General features: G+C 39.3%; 1 protein-coding gene across 2 annotated transcripts; it reads right to left on the bottom strand.

Moving 5' to 3' along the window:
- Positions 1 to 66: 66 nt before the first annotated feature.
- On the bottom strand, positions 67 to 19,772 carry LMLN (leishmanolysin like peptidase). 2 transcript variants are annotated; one of them, XM_042783982.1, is made up of 17 exons: positions 19,573 to 19,772; positions 19,177 to 19,274; positions 19,043 to 19,073; positions 18,447 to 18,529; positions 17,877 to 17,994; positions 16,900 to 17,078; positions 16,108 to 16,213; positions 15,758 to 15,852; positions 14,805 to 14,922; positions 13,420 to 13,527; positions 11,671 to 11,747; positions 10,941 to 11,051; positions 8,331 to 8,460; positions 7,585 to 7,744; positions 6,685 to 6,815; positions 5,762 to 5,972; positions 67 to 4,284 (listed from the first exon to the last, which is right to left on the bottom strand). In XM_042783982.1, exons 1-17 carry the CDS (start codon positions 19,759 to 19,761, stop codon positions 4,190 to 4,192), a joined length of 2,040 nt encoding a protein of 679 aa, XP_042639916.1. In that variant the 5' UTR covers positions 19,762 to 19,772; the 3' UTR covers positions 67 to 4,189. The 2 variants fall into 2 exon arrangements, with proteins under 2 accessions (XP_042639916.1, XP_042639915.1); XM_042783981.1 differs by having other exon boundaries at positions 68 to 4,284; positions 8,331 to 8,463.
- Between the last annotated feature and the right edge of the window lie 88 nt (positions 19,773 to 19,860).

The raw sequence follows: 19,860 nt of genomic DNA, 5'->3' as shown, positions 1-19,860 counted from the left end.
AAATGACTGTGGTCCTTTTTCACACTTATTCTTGCAGTTGGTTGTCAGCTCAAAGAAAAGGACAAAAAGAGTTAATTTTCTACAGACGTTTTATTGATGAACAATTTTTTCTTCTTTTGTATGACATACTTTTTTTACACAGTAAAATAAGGAAGTTTTTACTCCCTAAATAACAAAAATTAGCCCTTATATCTCAATCCAGTCAAAATCTATGTAAAATAGTTTGTTCTATATTTACATTCTGTACCAAAATAGGAAATATGTATTCAAGGTCAGCCAGTTCTCTCGAAACAGTTGTTTTATCTCCAAGGTAAGCTTCACATTAAAAAGGCAACATTTGCACTTTGGAAGTCCAGTAGTGTAAAAGCACATTATTCAGTATACAAGTAGACCCAAACCCTGACGAGCGATACGTGCAAGCAGGCACCCACGCCTTCAGCCAAGCAAAAGCTGCTTTTTAAATCTTGCAGGGAAAGACCTTGACCCGCTCAGCTGGCAGAAAGCCGCTCCTAGGAAATGCGGGGAAGAAAGGACATACGCCTCCCTCTCTTCTGAAATACACGCAAGCAAAAGATTTGCAGGACGGGAAGATTTAAAAACAACTGGCCCTTGTAAGGGACTGTAGATATGTCTGCTCTTAGGTGACATCAGTCTTCCCAATATACTAGTGCTCAGCAGACAGAATGAGCTGCATTGGACTGACAGTCAATTCATGGGGGTCAAAATTCTCTTTTGGTAATCAACCTACAACCAGGGCCATGACAGTCTCCCAAGACCTCAACTCATTTCAAGAAGAATGAATTGCCTGCTTTTCAATGTAATTTTACTTGCTGCATATTCCTGCCAAAAGCCATCCTTCTGCCTTATATTTGTTTGAAACATTAGAAAAATGTGTTCCTTGTCTCGACTTCTAATTTAAATGCTTTGGATTTGAACTACTGGGGTGTAAAACAGATCGTGAGACTAATTTACTTCCAAAACCAAACACGGAAGGTTTTTAAAACATTAAAACTGTTGATGTTATATACTGAAAGTGCATCTGCTGCAGACAAGCTAACTCATTTATCTCTTAGCACTATTTCCAGGGCTCCTGTTGCCCTATCTACTCAGGTGAAAACACAAACGCTTAGTGAGACTATATTTCAAAGTTTTCACATGTAAGAGATACAAGAAGATGGACTTGCCGTAATATGGTCAGAACACCTAAAGTAGCTGCCTGCAAACTTTGTATTTATTTAAAACCAATACCGACTTTTATGGGGGAAACTACACTTAAGGCTATATAACCGACTGGTTTAAGCTACAAATTTTAGCAGTGTTCTACAATCAAAAATGGCTTACACTTCCTACTGTATTTGTTTTGCTCTTAAAAAACTGAGATGTGGTTTTACTTAATTCATCTGAAGATTTGGAAGTTCACAGCATGCTAGAAGCTTAACTCAAAGACAAACAGAACTGAGGTAGTCAGTTTTACTCAAATATTCTTTTTGAGAGTCACCAATTCATTCTCGCTTTAAATTGAACTTGACGCATTTTTTGGCCGTTCCAACACGGCTACAGCTGCTAATGCACCGACAGGATATAACATGCTGGATTCTGACTGCTGAAGTACCTTCCCTCCCCAACTCCCCCAAGTCGTGTCCAGTTCTGCAGTTCACAGCCAGCTGAATGGCTGCATGTCAAAGAAATTACGACTGAAATCTCAGAGTATTAAGGCAGTAATAGTTTTACTTAACTGGATTCACTGATGCAGCTACTCAGTAGGTACTGGTGAATCTGACAACAAGAGCTCTGACAGGCAGATAGGTTTTTCCCTGTAGGTACAATGCACTACAGCCTCTTTCTTTAATTAATGCATATAATTCAGAAGTAGGTAAGCATTGACTTTTTAAGCCATCTTTCAGTTAATTCTCAGGAAGAGAGAATAAAAGAAAAGCCCTCAAGATAAACAACTGTGTAGAAGATAAAAATATTCACTTAAATATGACAAATTTCACACTTACACCAACAGGACACTAGCATATCAAATACCAAGCACAATAAGTTAACATCAGTAAAAAAGTTTTAACAGCTATAAAGTTAACCAGAAAGTTCAGACAGTGCAAATATTTCACAGTAAGTAAAAATAACCAATAATTTCTTTTCAAGTATCAAAAGCACTGTTGTTGAGTGATACCATTTAAACTGCATTATTGCACAACAGACAAAAAATACAGTATCAACCTCTGGGACCTAAGTTGTATTCTCAAACTTCTACGTTTTCAAGGAATCAGTTTACACCAAGTGTGGAGTGTGCATATATTAAAATAATCAGTGTTCACTTATTAATCCGAGTGCTTCTTAATTCGAACTTGTACACATTTAAAGCATTTGATTCCTAATTTGTATTGCTTCTCAGAAACACCTATTTAAGGCTAGCCTAGGCCTTGTATAATTCAAAGCAAACTTAACTTGCAGTTAAGAAGAGGAACTAGCCCAGTGCAAGGTACTCTCTCAGTTGTGATGCCTTCAGACAGTTTTAGGTTGCAGCTTACTCAGCTCAGCAGTGTTGTAAGAGTTTCTTTAAATAAAAAACCCACAAGTCTGGTAGGCACAAAGATTTTCTTGCAGTTACAATGAAAGTCCCGTTACTAAACAAGTTCAATTGTAGCTAAATAAATTTTACTTCATACCCCTTCCATCCCTCTACCTTTTATTTTATAAAGGGACCTAGTCATTGACAACTATAATATCACAGCACATTTAAGAAGCAGAATAACAATCTTTTTCATATATTTGCATTTTGTAGTGCACTGGGCATGTCTACTCCCTCAAGTTTAACTTTTCCAAGAATGAAAACTACGCTAACAGGACAGACAACGGATTGGACCACTTAAGTTTCTTCTAGTCCAGACAGGATTATTTGTAATGCATTATAGAGTCAGCAACAAATAAAAACTTCCTTACAGGTGTCCTATAGACCACCTGTCCTTAGCTAGACAGATTTTGCTCATTTCATTCATCTTATATATTTTGTCCATCAAGTAATTAATTTGGTACCAAAGTGTGCCCTCGTGTGGTTCAAAGTATCTTATTCTCAACTTACTACAAATACTCAAATAAACCATAGTATTTATATGCCCAAGAAAAAGTAGAGGGGGAAAAAAAAAAAAAGACAGATTAGACTTTTTTTTTTTTTTGACACATTCAATATAGTTTTTGGTCTAGAGAAGTCAACGTGGTCCTGTAAGATTATAGCTGCCATCGCTACTGGTTTACCCTTCAACAAAAAATGAGAATAGCTGCATTTATATTCATACTATTTTAAAAATGTCATTATTTAAGAAACAAACCAACAAAATTAAAAATAATCAGAAATCCTATCCCAATTTTACAGACTGGGTGTCAGTACTGAAATGGATTTGCCTAGCAGATAACTCTGAGAATATTCAAACATTTGATGTATTAAATTTCAGTGGCACATGATAAATGAGAATGGGATTTCTAGACAGCTGTTTTGCTTACCAGTCTGAAATTTCACTTTGTGCACGTAGGAAGGTTTAAGTGAAGCCCAAGAATTAGTCATTTTACCACAAACTGGTAAGAATTCTGAGAAGCCTCAAAGCTGCAGAATCCGATTGTGGAGACAACTGCCAACCACTGATCTATCCCACTAAATGATTTCTGCCCCAAATAAATTGTAAGAATTGACAAAACAAACAAAAGAATTCCCACACCTGTTTAGGTCTGGGTTATTAGCAGTGATGACAACTGATTTTTACATGGCTTTTGACTAAACCACTGAGGTATATTTCCAGTTTGAGGATGCTTTGCTACCAGTCACACAGAGGATGTAACAAAAAAACAACCCTCAGTTTCATTACAGACGAGTTCTTGTTTCAAATCTTGTCCGAGTTTCCAGGTAGTCTAACACAGTTGGCATAGTGGATCTGGTTACTGCGTCAAAAAATCAAAGGTTGCAGGAAAATACTGGCACTTATTAAGATGACAAGGTAAATTTTCCTCCTCTCAAATGCTGGCTGTTTTTGTCAGTAGCTCCCTGACTACTGTCTGCACCGGTACCTGCCAGGAGAGATGAGGTTCAGCAGAAGACATCTGCCTGCAGAGACAAAAAGCTCCGTGCTCCACAATAAGGAGTGCAACATGACAGTATACCATCTTGGAACATCTTCCTGCCCCGTGCTTAACTCTATGCACAGAGGAATAATCCTGTTAACAGGGGAACTAAGTTAGCCATCAACAGCCAAAGGGTTACAACCAGGCTAGATGAGCAGGAGCATAAGTCTGAAATAAAAAACAAAATACCATAAAGCTTATAGATTTTATACTTGAAGATAAAATAACAAAGAGAACATTAAAAAGCACCAAAGAGCAAAAACATATTTGCAGTAGTCTGCACCGATTTATTCTAGCTTTCAAGGCTATTTTAAGGAATTCAGACCAACTAAATAACATGATTATTTCCCTTACAATTAAATCAATTTCTGCATTCCTTCAGTAATAGCAATTAGGAGAACAAATGAGAATAAATTTAACAGTATGGAAAGGAAGGAGCAGGAAGTTCCCTATGATGTGACTGGGGAGAAACCATAGATTCTCGAAAGACTTTTATTAATACTTTTGGTCTGTATGGCTGTAAAGTCATATAAAAACCCAAGCCAAAAAACACCAAGCTGAAGAGGCGGGGAAGGGGGAGAAATGGAGAGGGAAAACCCAATACATGAATCAGGGAGGAGTCTGTCCATATGGCAGGTAATCACACAGCCATGAGGCTTAAAAAAAACCCCATGGACACAAATGCAAACTTGTACAGATAAAATTTTTATATATATATATACACATATATATATATATATACACATATATATATATATATACACATATATATATATATATACACATATATATATGTGTGTGTGTGTGTAAGAAACACCAAGCATGAATTCAAATAGATGCTAGAAGATGTGAATCTCCTAGGTTACAGCTTTCTCCTCCTAAAATCAAACCTATAGGACTCGTTCCACCAATCACTGAAGAGTTGCCATCTCTGAGACAAAACAAAACTATTTGAAATGGTACACACAAACCCAAGTGCACCACTTTGAAAAAATAATTGAGCGTGCAGGTAAACTAAACAGGTTCATTTTTAACTTGAAAACAGCAGTAGAGATAGCACATCCAACAGAAAGAATTGGTTAAAGGATTAAAAATAAGCCACTAGTGCAAAATACTGTAAAGACTGTTCTCTTTCATCAGTTGACTTTTTAGAAAGTCATCTGTTCTTGACAGAACATTAACTGATAGTCAATGAACTACACTTTTTTTCCTCTCTCAAAAAGCAAACTGACACCTATCTTTCATGTTGTAGATTACAGCATTAACATTGTCAATGAAAAGTTATGCAAGTGAGAACTCACTTTCCACTCAAGTGATTATTTTGAAGGTTGTAATAATGATATGGGCTTCAAAACACAGATCCGATTTTCTGATAAATTTATAGGTTAAAGCTAGATTTCTGGGAAGAGACATGACATGAAGTAGTTGTTTCAGACATGTTTCCCCTACGTTAGCCACTATCCTGCACGACTGCACAACAAAAAGCTAGGCACCTTTGCTATCTTCCTTTAACTCCTAATACCTAGGATCTTAGAATAGCCAGGCCATGGTTCTCATTTCTTGTTCCCTGACAGAGCTGACACAAGCCTTTAGAGGTTTCAGACGGTTAATAATACATTTCACTTCAGCAAATAAGGCAACCTACCAACTGGCACAGCTCTTGTTAAGTTAGAAGCTGGAGGATCCCGCTCCGGGGGACAGGAGTCACAGAAGTCCGAACAAGCTGGGCAAATCAAATTCCCAACATGTATCCAGCCATTCATCTGAATGCTCACGGTTAATACCTGACCTGAGCGGCTGCACAAGTACACAGTGTCCTTGACCCAAACATGTAGCCCTTGTGGGGAACAAGAAACCTTCAAATAAAAGAATAAAAGTCAAGTCTGTATTATGATTTATCAGAAATACGTTTTGGGATTTGGAGGCTCTTTCAATAAGTAAATACTACATTCAGTAAACACCTGGTATTAGAGCATAGATTAACTGCAAGTATTTTAATTCACTCAGAGCAATTATTTCATTCAAGAATGCCTTAAAGCACTGACTGTACTCTTTTAGTGCAATTATGCAGATCATCAACTGAGAACAAGTAAACTTCAGCTTCTGCTAATGACTGTTTTTTTAGAATTGTGCTGTTGTTCCAAGTGACACCTTTAGTGAGATAGTCCTGAAGAGGAAGATAATGAAAAGTAAGTGACACGTGCACAGTGCTCTCACCTTTGAAAAATCAGAGTGATTAGTTAACATTAAGCTTGAAAAACAGAAGATTCCAATATAAGTATTCCTGCTTAGCTGTGGAGCAAATGTCACAGGGGTAAGACAGGTGAAATCCACAGCAAGACTGGAAGTAACGCACAATCTATCCCAGTTGTCCCACGTTTAACTCGACATGTGATCTAAACTACAGGCTTATGGTTGGAAGATACTTATTTTCAAAGCATGTCATATAATCTAGCAATTTAAGGCAAAGAAGATGACCAGGTGTAAAGTTCTAACAGTTACAGCCTACATTTTATGCCTTTAGTGTTCTTTTTAAAAAATAAAAATAAAACCCCAACACATACTTACTTGGTAACACCCACTGCCCCAGTCGGGGTAACTGAGTTTCCTCCTGCACTGTTCCATGACAAAAGCAGATTTCTGAATAAGACATACAGAGTTTGGTCCGTATTTCTCTGCACCATAGTTTTTGGTAGGATCTAAGGTAGAAAGAATATGCTGAATTGCAACTTACTAGGGGAACAGAAAGTCCACATCAACTTAATATGCTATAATTAGTCAATGTCTCCACATGCAATTCAAGATTTACTTTTGGAATCTTTCAGACCGTTAATCATTATCAATTTGGGATTTATACTGTCTTGAATATAAAATGGAAAGAAACCAAAGATTTTTGAAGAAAAAAAAAAAAGGCAAGCACCTTCCATCAGAACTATGTGGATATGTTTGCGTCCAGGGAGTGCCAGCTGGGACTGCTGGCTTGAGGGCAGAGGGTGTTTATTCATTTGTTTTTGAGACAAGTGCACAGACAGATAATATCCTACAGCATTCTGGAGCTCTGCGATATTGAAAGCTCATGCACTATCCTAGGAGACAAGCCCGTGTTCTACTAATTCGCAAAGCTCCTTGCCTTCAACAAAAAAAAAAACCCAAAACCTACAAGGGTGGAATTATTTTTCAGAGACTCAAAAAACAAACAAACAACCCTCACCCCCACCTTTTGTCTTATGTTTGGATCATTTGTGGTTAATTTCTGTTCAAGGCTTATGCAATTCTTGTATTAGAGGTGAGTGTGTGCTTCCTAGGTATAAAAGGTAGTTGTGCTGCGCTTCTCACCCCAGCACAGCTTTTCCACAACTAGCAGTGTAAAATTAATTCCACATCCAATTAATGTGGATATACAGCAAGTCCATTCCAGATTAACAAATGTCATCTCTTAAATACCATACTGAAGTCTTGAAAACTGACCTGGTTGGTTTTCAGTTATTCTGCAGTCTGAGCTGCGTTGAAATTCACCACTTAAATGCCAGCTGAATTCTTGACTAAAGGGACAATAGTCAGCAATTTCGACTGAGCCACCATAATAAGGCAATTCTTCTGCTGGTACTCCATTAAGATTGTCAAAATACTGCAAAACAAAATAGGTCATGAAACAGTCTGTGCAAAGACAAGCGTACAACTGTTTTTTTAAATAGAACAATCACTACAGCTGTAAGAACATCAGCTATTACTACGCAGCAATGCTATTAACAGCAACTTACAATACCCATGAACCAGATGAGCCAGAATTATTTAAGAATACTTAAATAATGCGAAAAGATACACATTTGCATGCATCACTCCCCACCCCTCCTTTGCAATCATAGCATTCTCTGGGATGAAACAGAACGAATTTCCTAGTGTGTAGTGACACAGGGCATCAGACTGGGTGAAGAAATACCTCAAACAAAACATTCTGGGGGACTTCTGTTACACAGCTACGTATCTATCTGATATTTGGTTAGATGGCCAAGTGATATTTGTATTGTTTTATTAAGATTACAAGGCTTTTTTCCAGCCTCCAGACTCCTTATAATAAACTAAAAAGATGTTTTTCACACTACATACTCTTGTCTACTAGTTCAGAAGCAAAAGATAGAACAAATATAATCACTTGGATGCAAAGCACAAGAATGAAAACACTTAATTATTTGGTAAAGTACGATCCATTATACCTGATATTCCTGAGGTAACTGCTTTGGAAACTTCTGCAAGTTGCACACTGCCACTGCTCTTTGGTCCTGCCTGCAGGTTAACTGCAATGGATTACTCCTCAAAGTGTCACAGTATGGACTGATTAATTGCCTCCTCAAAAAAAAAAAAAAAAAAAAAAAAAAAAAAGAGAAAGAGAGTAAAAATCCATTAGATCACTTTAACTGCTTTTAATAATTTAACTAAGCAGTCTGTCAAGGCTGTTCCCACTCTCCCCCCACGCTTGGTCAATCACACAAAGCACCAACTTCTTCTCTGGAGGCTAATGATTGTTATTTGTCTGGTTATAACCTTTCTAATTTAAAGAGTATCAAGCCAGCTGTGTTGGGTTTGTGTGTGGTGGGGTTCTGGTAGCGGGGGAGGGAGCTATGGAGGTAGCTTTTGTGAGAAGCTTCTAGAAGCTCCCCCAGCTCCAAGTTTGTCTCAGCTTTGGCCAGAGGGGGGTCCATTAGTAACAGTTGTGCCTCCGCGATAACATATTTAAGAAGGGGAACCTGAGACGAGCAGGGCAGTGAGGGAAATACCTATGCAGACCGCAAGGTCAGAGGAACTAAGGAGGAAGAGAGGGAGGTGTGCCAGAGCAGATGCCCCCCTGCAGTCTGTGGAGGACCCCACACTGGGGCAGGCGGATGCCTGAAGGAGGCTGTGACCCTGTGGGAAGCCAGTGCTGGAGCAGTCTGGTGCTGGAAGGACTGCAGTGCATGGGAGGGACCCACGCTGGAGCAGTTTGGGAAGAGCTGCAGCCTGTAGGAAGGACTCACACAGGAGCAGTTTGTGGAAGACTGGCTCCCGTGAGAGGTATCCCACTCTGGAACATGGGAGGAAGGTGAGGAGTCCTCACCCTGCGGAGGAAGGAGCAGCAGAGACAATGGGTGATGACCTCACTGCAACCCCCAGCCCCTGCCCCTCGGAAATCAGGAACAAAGCTGAGCCTGGGAAGAAGGGAGGGGTGGGGGGGAAGTGTTTTTAAGATACGGTTGTATTTCCCACTATCCTACTTGGTTTGATTGGTAAATCAGTGGTGGTGGTGTTCAAATTAAACTGACATTAATTTTCTTCCTCCAATAAGTCTGTCTTTTGCCCATGACTGTAACTGGTGAATCATCCCTCCCTGTCCTTTTCTCAATCCCCAACCCTTTTGTTTTATTTTCTCCTTCCCATCCCAGAGGGAGAAGGAGTGAGCCAGCACCTGCATGGTGCTCAGCTGCCCTCTGGGCTTAAACCACAGCACCAGCAAAGTTACAATGCACATGACTATTTACTTTTAATGACATTGCTTTGTAAACGCTAAAGAAATAAACATACAAGCGAAACAGGCCCACTATGCAGCTGTGTCCTAGAAACACAGAGTTGTACGAACAAACAAGGAAGGTTTTGATATTGTCTGTCATCTCCTGTTGCTTTAAGTACAATCCAGTAATGCAAAAATGACACAGGCTGCATTTCCAATTAAAAGGGACAAAATAAGAAAGCAAACACTTTTAAAGTCCCCCTTCTCTAAAGCATAGCCCTCTTATAGTGTAAATGCATTCTACACCTTGAGATATTTAGCTCTCTATTTATTGGGTGGAATGCTTCTGCTCTTAATAGAATAGTCTTAATTTGCACTCTTAATTTGAGTGCAAACCTCATGAAGTTCAACAAGGCCAAGTGCAAGGTCCTGCCCTTGCGTCAGGGCAATCCCAAGCACAAATCCAGGCTGGGCGAGGAGTGGATGGAGAGCAGCTCTGGGGAGAAGGACTTGGGGGTGTTAGTGGATGGAGAACTGACTGTGAGCCAGCAATGTGCGCTCACAGCCCAGAAACCACCCGTGTGCTGGGCTGCATCCAGAGCAGTGTGGGCAGCAGGTCGAGGGAGGGGATTGTCCCCCTCTGCTCTGCTCTCGTGAGACCTCAACTGCAGTGCTGTGTCCAGCTCTGGGGCCTCCAACATAAGAAGGACACGGACCTGCTCAAGCAAGTTCAGAGGAGGCCACGAAGATGATCAGGGGGCTGGAGCACCTCCCTTATGAGGACAGGCTAAGAGAGTTGGGGGTGTTCAGCCTGGAGAAGAAAAGGGTACAGGGAGACCTTAAGCAGCCTTCCAGTACTTAAAGGGGGCTACAGAAAAGCTGGGGAGGGACATTTTACAAGGGCATGAAGTGACAAGACGATGGGTAACGGTTTTAAACTGAAAGCAGGTAGATTTATATTAGCTCTAAGGCAGAAATTCTTCCCTGTGCGGGGGGTGAGGCGCTGGCCCAGGGTGCCCAGAGCAGCTGTGGCTGCCCCCTCCCTGGAAGGGTTCAAGGCCAGGTTGGACGGGGCTGGGAGCACCCTGGGCTGGGGGAAGGGGGCCCTGCCCGGGGCAGGGGGGTTGGGACTGGACAGTCTCCAAAGTCCCTTCCAACTCAAACCATTGTATGAATACATTTGGTGTGCTCCTTCCTGGGTGCATTCCAAAGATACTTAGGACAGCATTCCTTGTTAATCTGTATCTACCTCTACATCTTTTTACCAAGTTGCATTTGAAAGACAAATGTAAAGAGGAAACCCTCATGCTTGTTTATTTTTTAAAAAAGAGTGTAATCTTACTTTTGTCTCTTTTGGTCGATCCAGAATTTACAGCTCTTCATTACAAAGTCACAGCCTTTATCGCGTCCCCAATCTAATTTCTCTGCCATGCTGTAATTTGCCTTATACCAGCTATAAAGATATTTTGAAATGAATATATAGTTACTTCAAAAATTAGTGTTCTGGTTAATAAAACAGCAGTTCAAAGAACTTCATACTATGCCTTAAGGTTTTCAAATGAAGAAAACGTGAAACTGCATCCCTTTCAGTCTATAACAATATATTACAATTTCATTCTTTTTCAAGTCACAATGAACTAAAAGAAAATTTTATTTATTTGTTCCCCAGCAATGCATTGTAATCTGCAAAGGAACAATGCATACAGAAAGATGACTTTTCAGATAGTTTATGCTCTCCATCTGCAAGAACAGCTGAAAAATAATCAATATGTACTGTATGCAACCGAGAGACCTGTACTAAGAAAAAAGTAAACAGACACTACAAACAGTACCATGCATTGCAGTGCAATTTTTTTTTAAGGCTAAATTAAGACTGGATGGGTTTTTAAATACTTGAAGAAAAATAAACATACTAGGTACAACTCCTTGTCTAACGTGATGCGATTTATGCCAATTATCTACTGCGTTGCAGATGGATAAGCACAAATGCATCAATTCTAAATAAAATCAAGCACAATGAAAACAAAACACTAGTGAATAAAAAAAACAGCCTTATTCTTATTCATTCTTACCCTGTGTCCTCCATTAATGCCAAAGTGATCCTGGAAAAGACTCGATTCTGAGTATGGGATCCAGTCATTGCTTCATTCTGAAAGTTACCAGTTATTATTAGCAAGACACTGAAAATCATTATTGTAAGAAAACGCTTCCTATGAAAAAGCATTTTATTTCCAGTCCCTTCTTACTATTGACAATCAAATCCTAACCTCTTTCATAAAGCGCAATTCCCTTCCCCACTCCACCCTACAAAGCTTCAGAATTCTAGAAGTCAGAAACCTCATTCCAAATTCCAGATAAACCTTATTTATGACTAATGTGTATTTGGGGTTTTTTTTAGGTGAAATAAAACTCTGTCTTCTTCTAATGTATTTATCAATAGCAATTGCACCACATCTTCTGTCTTCTTTTGGTAAGATGAAAGCCAAGTTCATATAATTTTCTTGTGCAAGTCTGATTTTTAGTTTTCCTAGAATTTCTAGTAGTCCTCTTCAGGAGCAAGGTGCACAGGACACGTGACTAAAGGAACACAGCACTCCAAAGGAAACTTTGTTACTGTGGCAGTGGAATTCTCCCTCTTGTTTGAAAATAAGCAAGCTCACACCATCCTCAAAAGAGCAACTGGAGTGTTCTAATCATCTTAGAACTGGCAATTGTAACTCCCATGTCTTCTTCCTGCTCAGTCATTTCCACCTGATAAACTTCAGACTTACAGCAAAAGTCACTCACTCTTAATTACACAACTCTGGAGTTTCTATTACCGAACTTCATCTAATTTCTATTATTTCTTCAAAACACATAGTGTTCCAGCCTTACCTCTCCAGTAGTGTGGTTAGGAGGAGTTACCACCAGTAAACTTATTAGGGTCAAATTTGCTATCTCTACAACACTTAATGAGGGTTGGACCAAGGCCAAAACCAGACACTGTGGGTTACTTTTCCAGAGAAAGTTTGTATCTGGAAAGTGGAGACTAGTAATATCTGCTTTTTGGTAATCCTATTCAATCCTTAGAATTATCCTCACTCTAATGACAGTCTTCCCAGTTGGCTTTAAACTCCTGTTCCACACCAAAGGTTACTGAAAAAGCAGGAAAAGCTAACAATTTCAGTCTCAAGAAATATGCATTTTTCAAGATTATTTCCATAAAAAGGTCTGTCCTGAAGCACTTCCCTTCTTGCTTACCTCACTGCATGTAACAGTAACTAGAAAGCGTATCTCTGCCAAAAACATTACCAAACGCAAAGTTATAAATAAAAATAAGCTTAAATGTTAGAAGGGAAATAAGTGTTTCCTTGATCAGATGAGGCTCTATTCTATTATGGAATAGAGATGGCAAAAGCTAATCCCAGAGCACATGAATAAGGATGAAGAAGTGAAGATAATGAATAGACAGAACGATCAAATATTTGATGTATAAGAGGCAGAGCGTGACAAAGTTGAATTGACTGAAAGGAATACCCCCTTTCCCCTAAAAAGGGAGCATACCTTTTGAAAAGGGTAAGTAGCAGACAAAAGTAAGAGAAATTTAGTTTTTTAGTAATCAGCTTATCTCAAACTCATACTCTGAGACTTAGCGAACAGGTAAAAAGACAGATTTATCTAGAAATCGGACATTTAAGTATTTGTTGTTTAGTACTGTTTGTCATATATTTCAGTGAGGTTTGATATACCTGTATTTTCAAGGCTCCAGTAGGTACCTAAAAATAAAGACTGAGGGAGCAGACATTCCCACATCCTCCTCCATTCCTAACATCAGCACTAACCTCCAACAATCTCTTCTCCCAGTGATTGAGCTCAGTACCCATGCCACCTTGATTTTCAAGCTCCATTCCCTCTAGAATTGGACAATTAAAATGTTTTCGAGCTTCTTCCTAGAAAGAAAACATTTCAATACAACTCTCAAAATATTGAGTGGATACCCGTATGCAGTCCTAATGTTCTATAATTATCTTTTAAAAGTATTTCAGTGTTTCTTTTTCTACCATCTTGTTTTCCTCCGAATTTAAAACAATTCTACTGAGAGGCTGACTAAGCCAGCAAGTATCCCAACACCAAGCCTAACAATCTGTCTACTTATCGCCTGGAAATAAACAATGGAAGTTTACAAGACTAAAACAGCAACAGAATTAGCAGAGAATACCATGCAGACACTTAAGACCATATTAAAAAAATAAAACAAAACAAAACCAACAACAAACAAAAAAACCCACTGAACAATGTAGGAACACTACATCCCTGCTACTGTCAAAAGTTTCAGAGGAAAACCACTTTTCTGTTAGTTAGTTGTACGTGTCAACTAGTTTTGCATGGGGAAGTGTTTTACGCAAAATATTTTAAAATCTTAAGAGGCATCACAACAATGCTGTGGTCGGTCTCAGTGTCAGGAGCCCAGCCTTCGCCAGTGTGGCACTACTCAGCAGCACCTTTAATGCTCTGAACAGTTTGACCAGCATGGCCAATTTTAAAACCAGGGGTAACTAAACCAAGTTTGCTCTATACAGTGTGTTAGATTTAAAAAAAACCAAAAAGATTATTTGGGGCCAAACATGATTAAAACTGTAACTAATTTCCAATACCAATTTATTATACTTAAGCATACGTTCTGTTGGGGACTGGGGGGGAGAGTCAGAGTCATGGAAAGCAAGAAAGATTTCCAAGAATACTTGAGGAATTTCTTTTTACATGTGACAAAATGTTAACTGCATCATTTTGTAATCAATAAAATTAGAAAAAGATTCAACCAATACTTTTTAAAGAGAAAAGTAGAAGGAACGTATAAATGGGAAAAGCAGTAACAACACTATCTGTTAAGGCAACAGGAATACTAGGTGTCTAAGACTGTAGGAAAACATCTAAAGAGTAGGATTAAGGAATCTGTGCAACACTGGTTTTGCTTAACCTTTTATAATTTACTTGTCAGTCCCTTGATTGTCTCTTCCTATGTCAATTTATTTATTTCATACTATCCATCAACCATTTTCCACTTTACTTTGGATACACCCTCTCAACTAATTATATAATCTTAATTGCATAGTCTCTGGGCCATACTTTCAGTATTCAATGTTAGGTTATTTCCTACTTTTTAAGAAGTAATATTCATGACTTGAGAATGTACAAAGTTTAAAAGTTTAAGTTAATCCACACTTACAACTACACGAGGTGTTATCAGAAGATAAACAGCATGGTGCAGTATTTTGCCACCGCGTATGTCCCATAACCTCACTGCTTTATGAATGACTTTACTGCTCCACTGATACAAACCTAGACTGTAAGAAGAATGCTTTGGTTACAAATCGTTCCCACAAATACATGCTACTGTGCAAAGATTTATCTCCATAAGAAACGGAATCATCAATAATCTCTATACTTCCTCATGCTTTCTAAAGTCTAAATTTATCATGCAACATTTCCCCTTTGTAAGATATGCATTCATTATATATATATCTGATTTAATAAGCCAAAGTAGTATTATTAAAAAGATGTCTGTAGACTCAAGAAGTATTTTCTGCAATTACCAGAAGTGTAAGAAATAAAAAAAAAAATCCTCAGAATTGCTATTATAAAAAGGAAGGTGAACAAAATCAAAAGCTCTCTACCATTCCACCTCCCCAAACCCCCCTAGAATAACATTTCTACAATATCAACTCAACGAAGAAAAAAAAATGCAAACTGTTCGTTCAATAACAAGTCAGAAAAATCATGCAGCAGACTACATACATCGTCAGTTCTTCATAACTATAAGCCTTGAATGATATAGGTCTTAAAAATTAACTGCACTGACACTAGACAGACTACAAAAAATACAAGTCTCAGTTTAGTAAGGTGTTCATCAAGCACTGAAATTTAAGTGTGGGTAATTTCAATGCTTAACTTCAAGTCTCCTGATAAATGAATTCCTGCCTTAGTTTGTAATATATGTGGTTAATATAAGTTAATATAAGAAAGACTAAAAACCACACACTAATTCTTGAACACAGTAAAGGCAAAGCATTCCAATAATGGAATCAAGTTGGATTTTCAACAGACAAGAATACATCCTAAAAAGACAACGTGAAAACACCTTTCAGTGGGAGTACCAAGAGGTGCAAAAAAATAAAATACCTTTCGTTAAAAGGCGGGAGTCCATCTGCATATCTTGTTGTCAAAGGTCTTCCATCATCATCACGATAAAATGCAAACAGTCCAGCAGAGAAACCCTTCAAATTAAAAACCAAGCACATGAAAGTCTTTGGTAAGACATTCACGTACAAAGTCAAATGCCATGAAACAGTTCTCACATCCACCACAGATCCACTGGAAGTACCACACTTCAAGGCGATTAACATACAAACTGAAGGAGGCAAAGCAAGAGCTTTCCTCCACCAAACATCCTTCTCTGGCAACAAGCTGGAGGTATGTGAGGAAGCAGGCATAAATTTCAGGGAAAAGCATTTTATAACATCAACACTTACCAGTGCATGGATGATCTCATGTTTCACTGCAGACAGCATGCCAACAAATTCCTGAGCTTGAGTTGAAATCATATTTGGACACAAGTTAGCATATCCTGCTATTGGCCTGGAAGACAGTTTTAATTTTTTTTTTTTTTCAGTAAAATACTAGCAAATTCAAATTGTATTCACTTGAAGAGACAGAAGATTTAAAAGAAAAAGGAGACTAATGTAAAAATAAGCGCTTCCAAACAACTTCCCCAATCACTTATAAATAGTCTGTTAACAATCCAGTGACTAGTTTACTGTTGAAAAGGGGAGGGATAGGGCAGGATCAATCTCTGTGTTCCATATTCTGCACTGGTGTTAGGGATAAGTGTAAAATACCTGAGTTGTAGGTAAGACGCTACAGAGGTACAAAGTGTCTGTTTCAATGGACTACAACTGAACTAGATACAAGAGCCACATAACTAGGGCCCATTTGCATGCTCCTTTAAATTTGTGAAAGTATGACATTTGCTTCAGCAGAAAGAGGACCCTGAGATAGTGTTTAGGCAGTAACAGTGGAGAATTAGCTTTGACTTAAATGCCTCAGCTTTGCAAGTTAAGCACTGTTTCACGGTTTTGTGGTTTTACACAAATACAGTGCTTGTCTATTTCAATAATGACTTCTACTTTGCTGTATTATGCAACACAGGCAAATAATTAAACTCCACATCTAAACAATTAAAAACAAAATCTAAACGACCAATTAAAACAATTAAAAAACTTAGAAGTTTAATTTAAAAATAATTTATAACAGTGAATACTTGCCTGTCCATTTCAGCTTCCAGCTGGCAGTAGGCTGCATATGCAATGATATTTTCATGGCCACACCTTTCAGTAGTGAGGGCACTGACGTAAAGTAGAAAGTCAGCATCTCGAACCCCTTCTTGGTCAGGTAAGCCAGTGGGCCCACAGTGCCACTCGTTCTCACTGCATACCCTGCATTGCTTCGACAATGTTCAAATGGAACAATTAAAATATGTTAGCTATGACAGAAATTTTGCATGATGAAATTCAATTAGCTTGAAGCTAAGAATAAATCCCATTGTAAGACAGTGGAAGATGAGAAAACTCCCTGTGAAGACAGTGAAAAAACACAGAACCAAGGAATAACTTCCAAGTTACTAGCTCTCTTGATTTATTAGACACCAGGAAGGTGGCAGCTTTTGAAAAAAAGGGCCTGCCAAGCTAGATATCCCAAAATTAACATTTGATTTCCTTCAAATTAAAAAAAAATTGGCTCACAGAAACAGTATACATAAGCAGCAATTGCATTTCACATGTAATCTGTTATATTTTTAATCCTGTAGTTGAATCAAAAATTCATGCAAGAAAACAAGTTAGAAGCATTTCCTGAACCGTGCTCCTGGTTCAGCGGATAACATCTTCAAATAAGGTCTTCAAAAAATCAAAACTTATTATTAATTCTGTGAAAATCTGACTCATTGATCAAGGTGAATAATGAAGTGACTGGTAGCAATTTAAAAAGTTTTGAATCTCATCCTCTCTGTACAGTTCATTATAGCACAGGCTTAGAGAACAGTAAACGGTCAAGTTTTACTTGACTTTTGCTTCAACAGCATAAACTAAATAAAGGAATCTCCCACTAACTCAAGTTGTTCTATTCTGTCACTCAAACTTACTGATCTCCTACAAACAGTGGCTTACACATAGATAGTGATAACTTTTTTATTAGTTTCCACGATATTTCAAAGGTTAATAAGCACTTGGATGGCTCAGCTTACCTGGAGGTGCTTCTCGGGTACTATAACTGGCCCACATCTTGTATGGTCTGCGCAGGCTCCTCGGCAGTATCTGTGAGGGTCAGCTTTCCTCCTTAAATATTGGTTTGTTGCACACTGCCTTCAATCAAACAGGAAAGACATCCAGCACTGTTTGATTACTAAAACCAAACTGTAAAATAGTCTTACAGCACCCAACAACGCTGTAATACAGGTACTTAATATAACTTCTACAGTGAGAACTGCTAGTTACCCTGGTCTGGAAGCCACGATGCTTCCAGTTGTTAACGGAGTACCCACTAGTTCATAAATGGGGGTACATATAAAAAGAAACAGGCAGCATGTATAACAATACCCTTTAACATCTGATACAGCAAATGCAGATGTTGATCACAGAAGGCTGGCAGATTTGTATGTGCTCCCTAAATAGCATCTGCTACCACTGCTGGGTCAGATGAGTCACTGGTCTGATTCAGAAGGGCATTTCTTACACTCTTATTCTATTTTAAAGGCTATACAACGCAATGATAAGTATCAAATAGAGCAAGTGATTTTCAACAAACTTTCACATACCTGCTTAGTAATATTGTGCCTGTGGATTTGCGCACTTGAAATGTCTTCTCCAAATAAGATATAGCTTGTGGAAAAAGTTTGTTCTGAATGGAACAAAAATAAAAGTCACCCAGTAGCAGTGCAGATATAACTCACCCTAAAAAAGCATTAACTACCAAGTTACAGGAAACTTGCTAGATGTTGTGGTATAGCAGAATAGCAGAAATCCAGACTTCCTAAGAAGTCCAACTGTTACTAATATATTTAGGTAATATTTTGTTTCAGTATTGCCATATTTTGTTATTGGAATGACAAAATTAGAAGGGAGACAGTGTTATTTTGAACGTACAGTTTCAAAGAGGCTTTAAAAACTATATACGTATTGCCCACTGAAACCTTTGTGCCTTGGGATAAACCAAATACCTGTCAAACAGCAGTCGAGAGACACTGGAAGTATCTGGGATGGGGGCATAATCTGTACGTACAGCCCTGGTTTCCCAGACTAAACGATATGAAATTTCTGGCATTCAAAACTTTTAATTAAATTGACCTTAAACTTAATTTCATCCATGTAATAAAATATGTACAAACAAAAAGGGGAAGCAAATATTACATACCTTTATAAGGTGTCTTTTCTCAGGTAGCAAACTATATTTAAAACCAAAACAAAATAAACAAGCTTTAGTTAATAAGATTTCTGTTCTCAGATATGGAGGTCAAACAAAAAAAATTGCCACAACATTATACTCACTCCTCAACACTTCTGTCATATATAATCTTAATTCTTAGCTGTTGATCCACATTTCTCTTCAAAACATGATTTTCCTTTAGAGGAACTTGATAGACAACCTGGCAGGGACAGGAACAAGCCGCTGGATTAGGCGGCTCACCTGCAAAGCCACCCCACCGAGTGCTCCCGCGCCCCTCACCCCTTCCCGCTCGCCAGGGCTTATTTTTTTTTTTTGTCTGTTTTTACGCAAAAACCCCTTCCCGCCCTTCTCCTCAGAGGCCGCCCCGCCCCCGCCGCCACCAGGCCCCGCACAGCTCGGCCCGGGGCAGCCCTGAGGGGACGGACACACCGACCGCAGCGAGAAGCGGGAGACCCCCCCGCCCGCCGCCGCCTGAGAAGCCCCCGCGGCGGCCCCACCTCTTCACCGCTGGGCACGCGGTGGTGACAAGACGAGGGAGAGGAGGGAGGAAGGGCGGCAGCAGCGGCGGCGGCGCGCCCGCAGCTCAGCAGCAGCAGCAGCAGCAGCGGCGCGGCGAGAAAAGCAGCGAGCGGCAGCCGGTGGCGCCGGTGAGGCCCCGGACGCCAGCCACCCAGCTCGGCGGCCATCTTCGACTGCCCTGCCGCCGCGTCGCCATGGAGGCAGCGCTGGTGGTAGCGGCCCCCGCCAATGGGCGAGCGGGAAGCTCGGGAGAAGGCGGGGCGGAG

The sequence above is a fragment of the Tyto alba genome, unplaced genomic scaffold (genome assembly GCF_018691265.1).
Source record: "Tyto alba isolate M040663 unplaced genomic scaffold, T.alba_DEE_v4.0 Super-Scaffold_7, whole genome shotgun sequence".
Lineage (NCBI taxonomy): Eukaryota > Metazoa > Chordata > Aves > Strigiformes > Tytonidae > Tyto > Tyto alba.
The sequence above is the reverse complement of the archived record's forward strand: the minus strand, read 5'-3'. Positions and strand labels throughout refer to the sequence as shown.

Coding starts and splice junctions, on each gene's coding strand:
- LMLN (XM_042783981.1), bottom strand. CDS start 19,761: ATGGCCGCCGAGCTGGGTGGCTGGCGTCCGGGGCCTCACCGGCGCCAC. Junction 14,923..15,757: donor CTCCCGCCTTTTAACGAAAG/GTATTTTATTTT, acceptor TTCTTCTTACAG/TCTAGGTTTGTATCAGTGGA. Junction 5,973..6,684: donor GGGGCAGTGGGTGTTACCAA/GTAAGTATGTGT, acceptor TTTTATTTGAAG/GTTTCTTGTTCCCCACAAGG.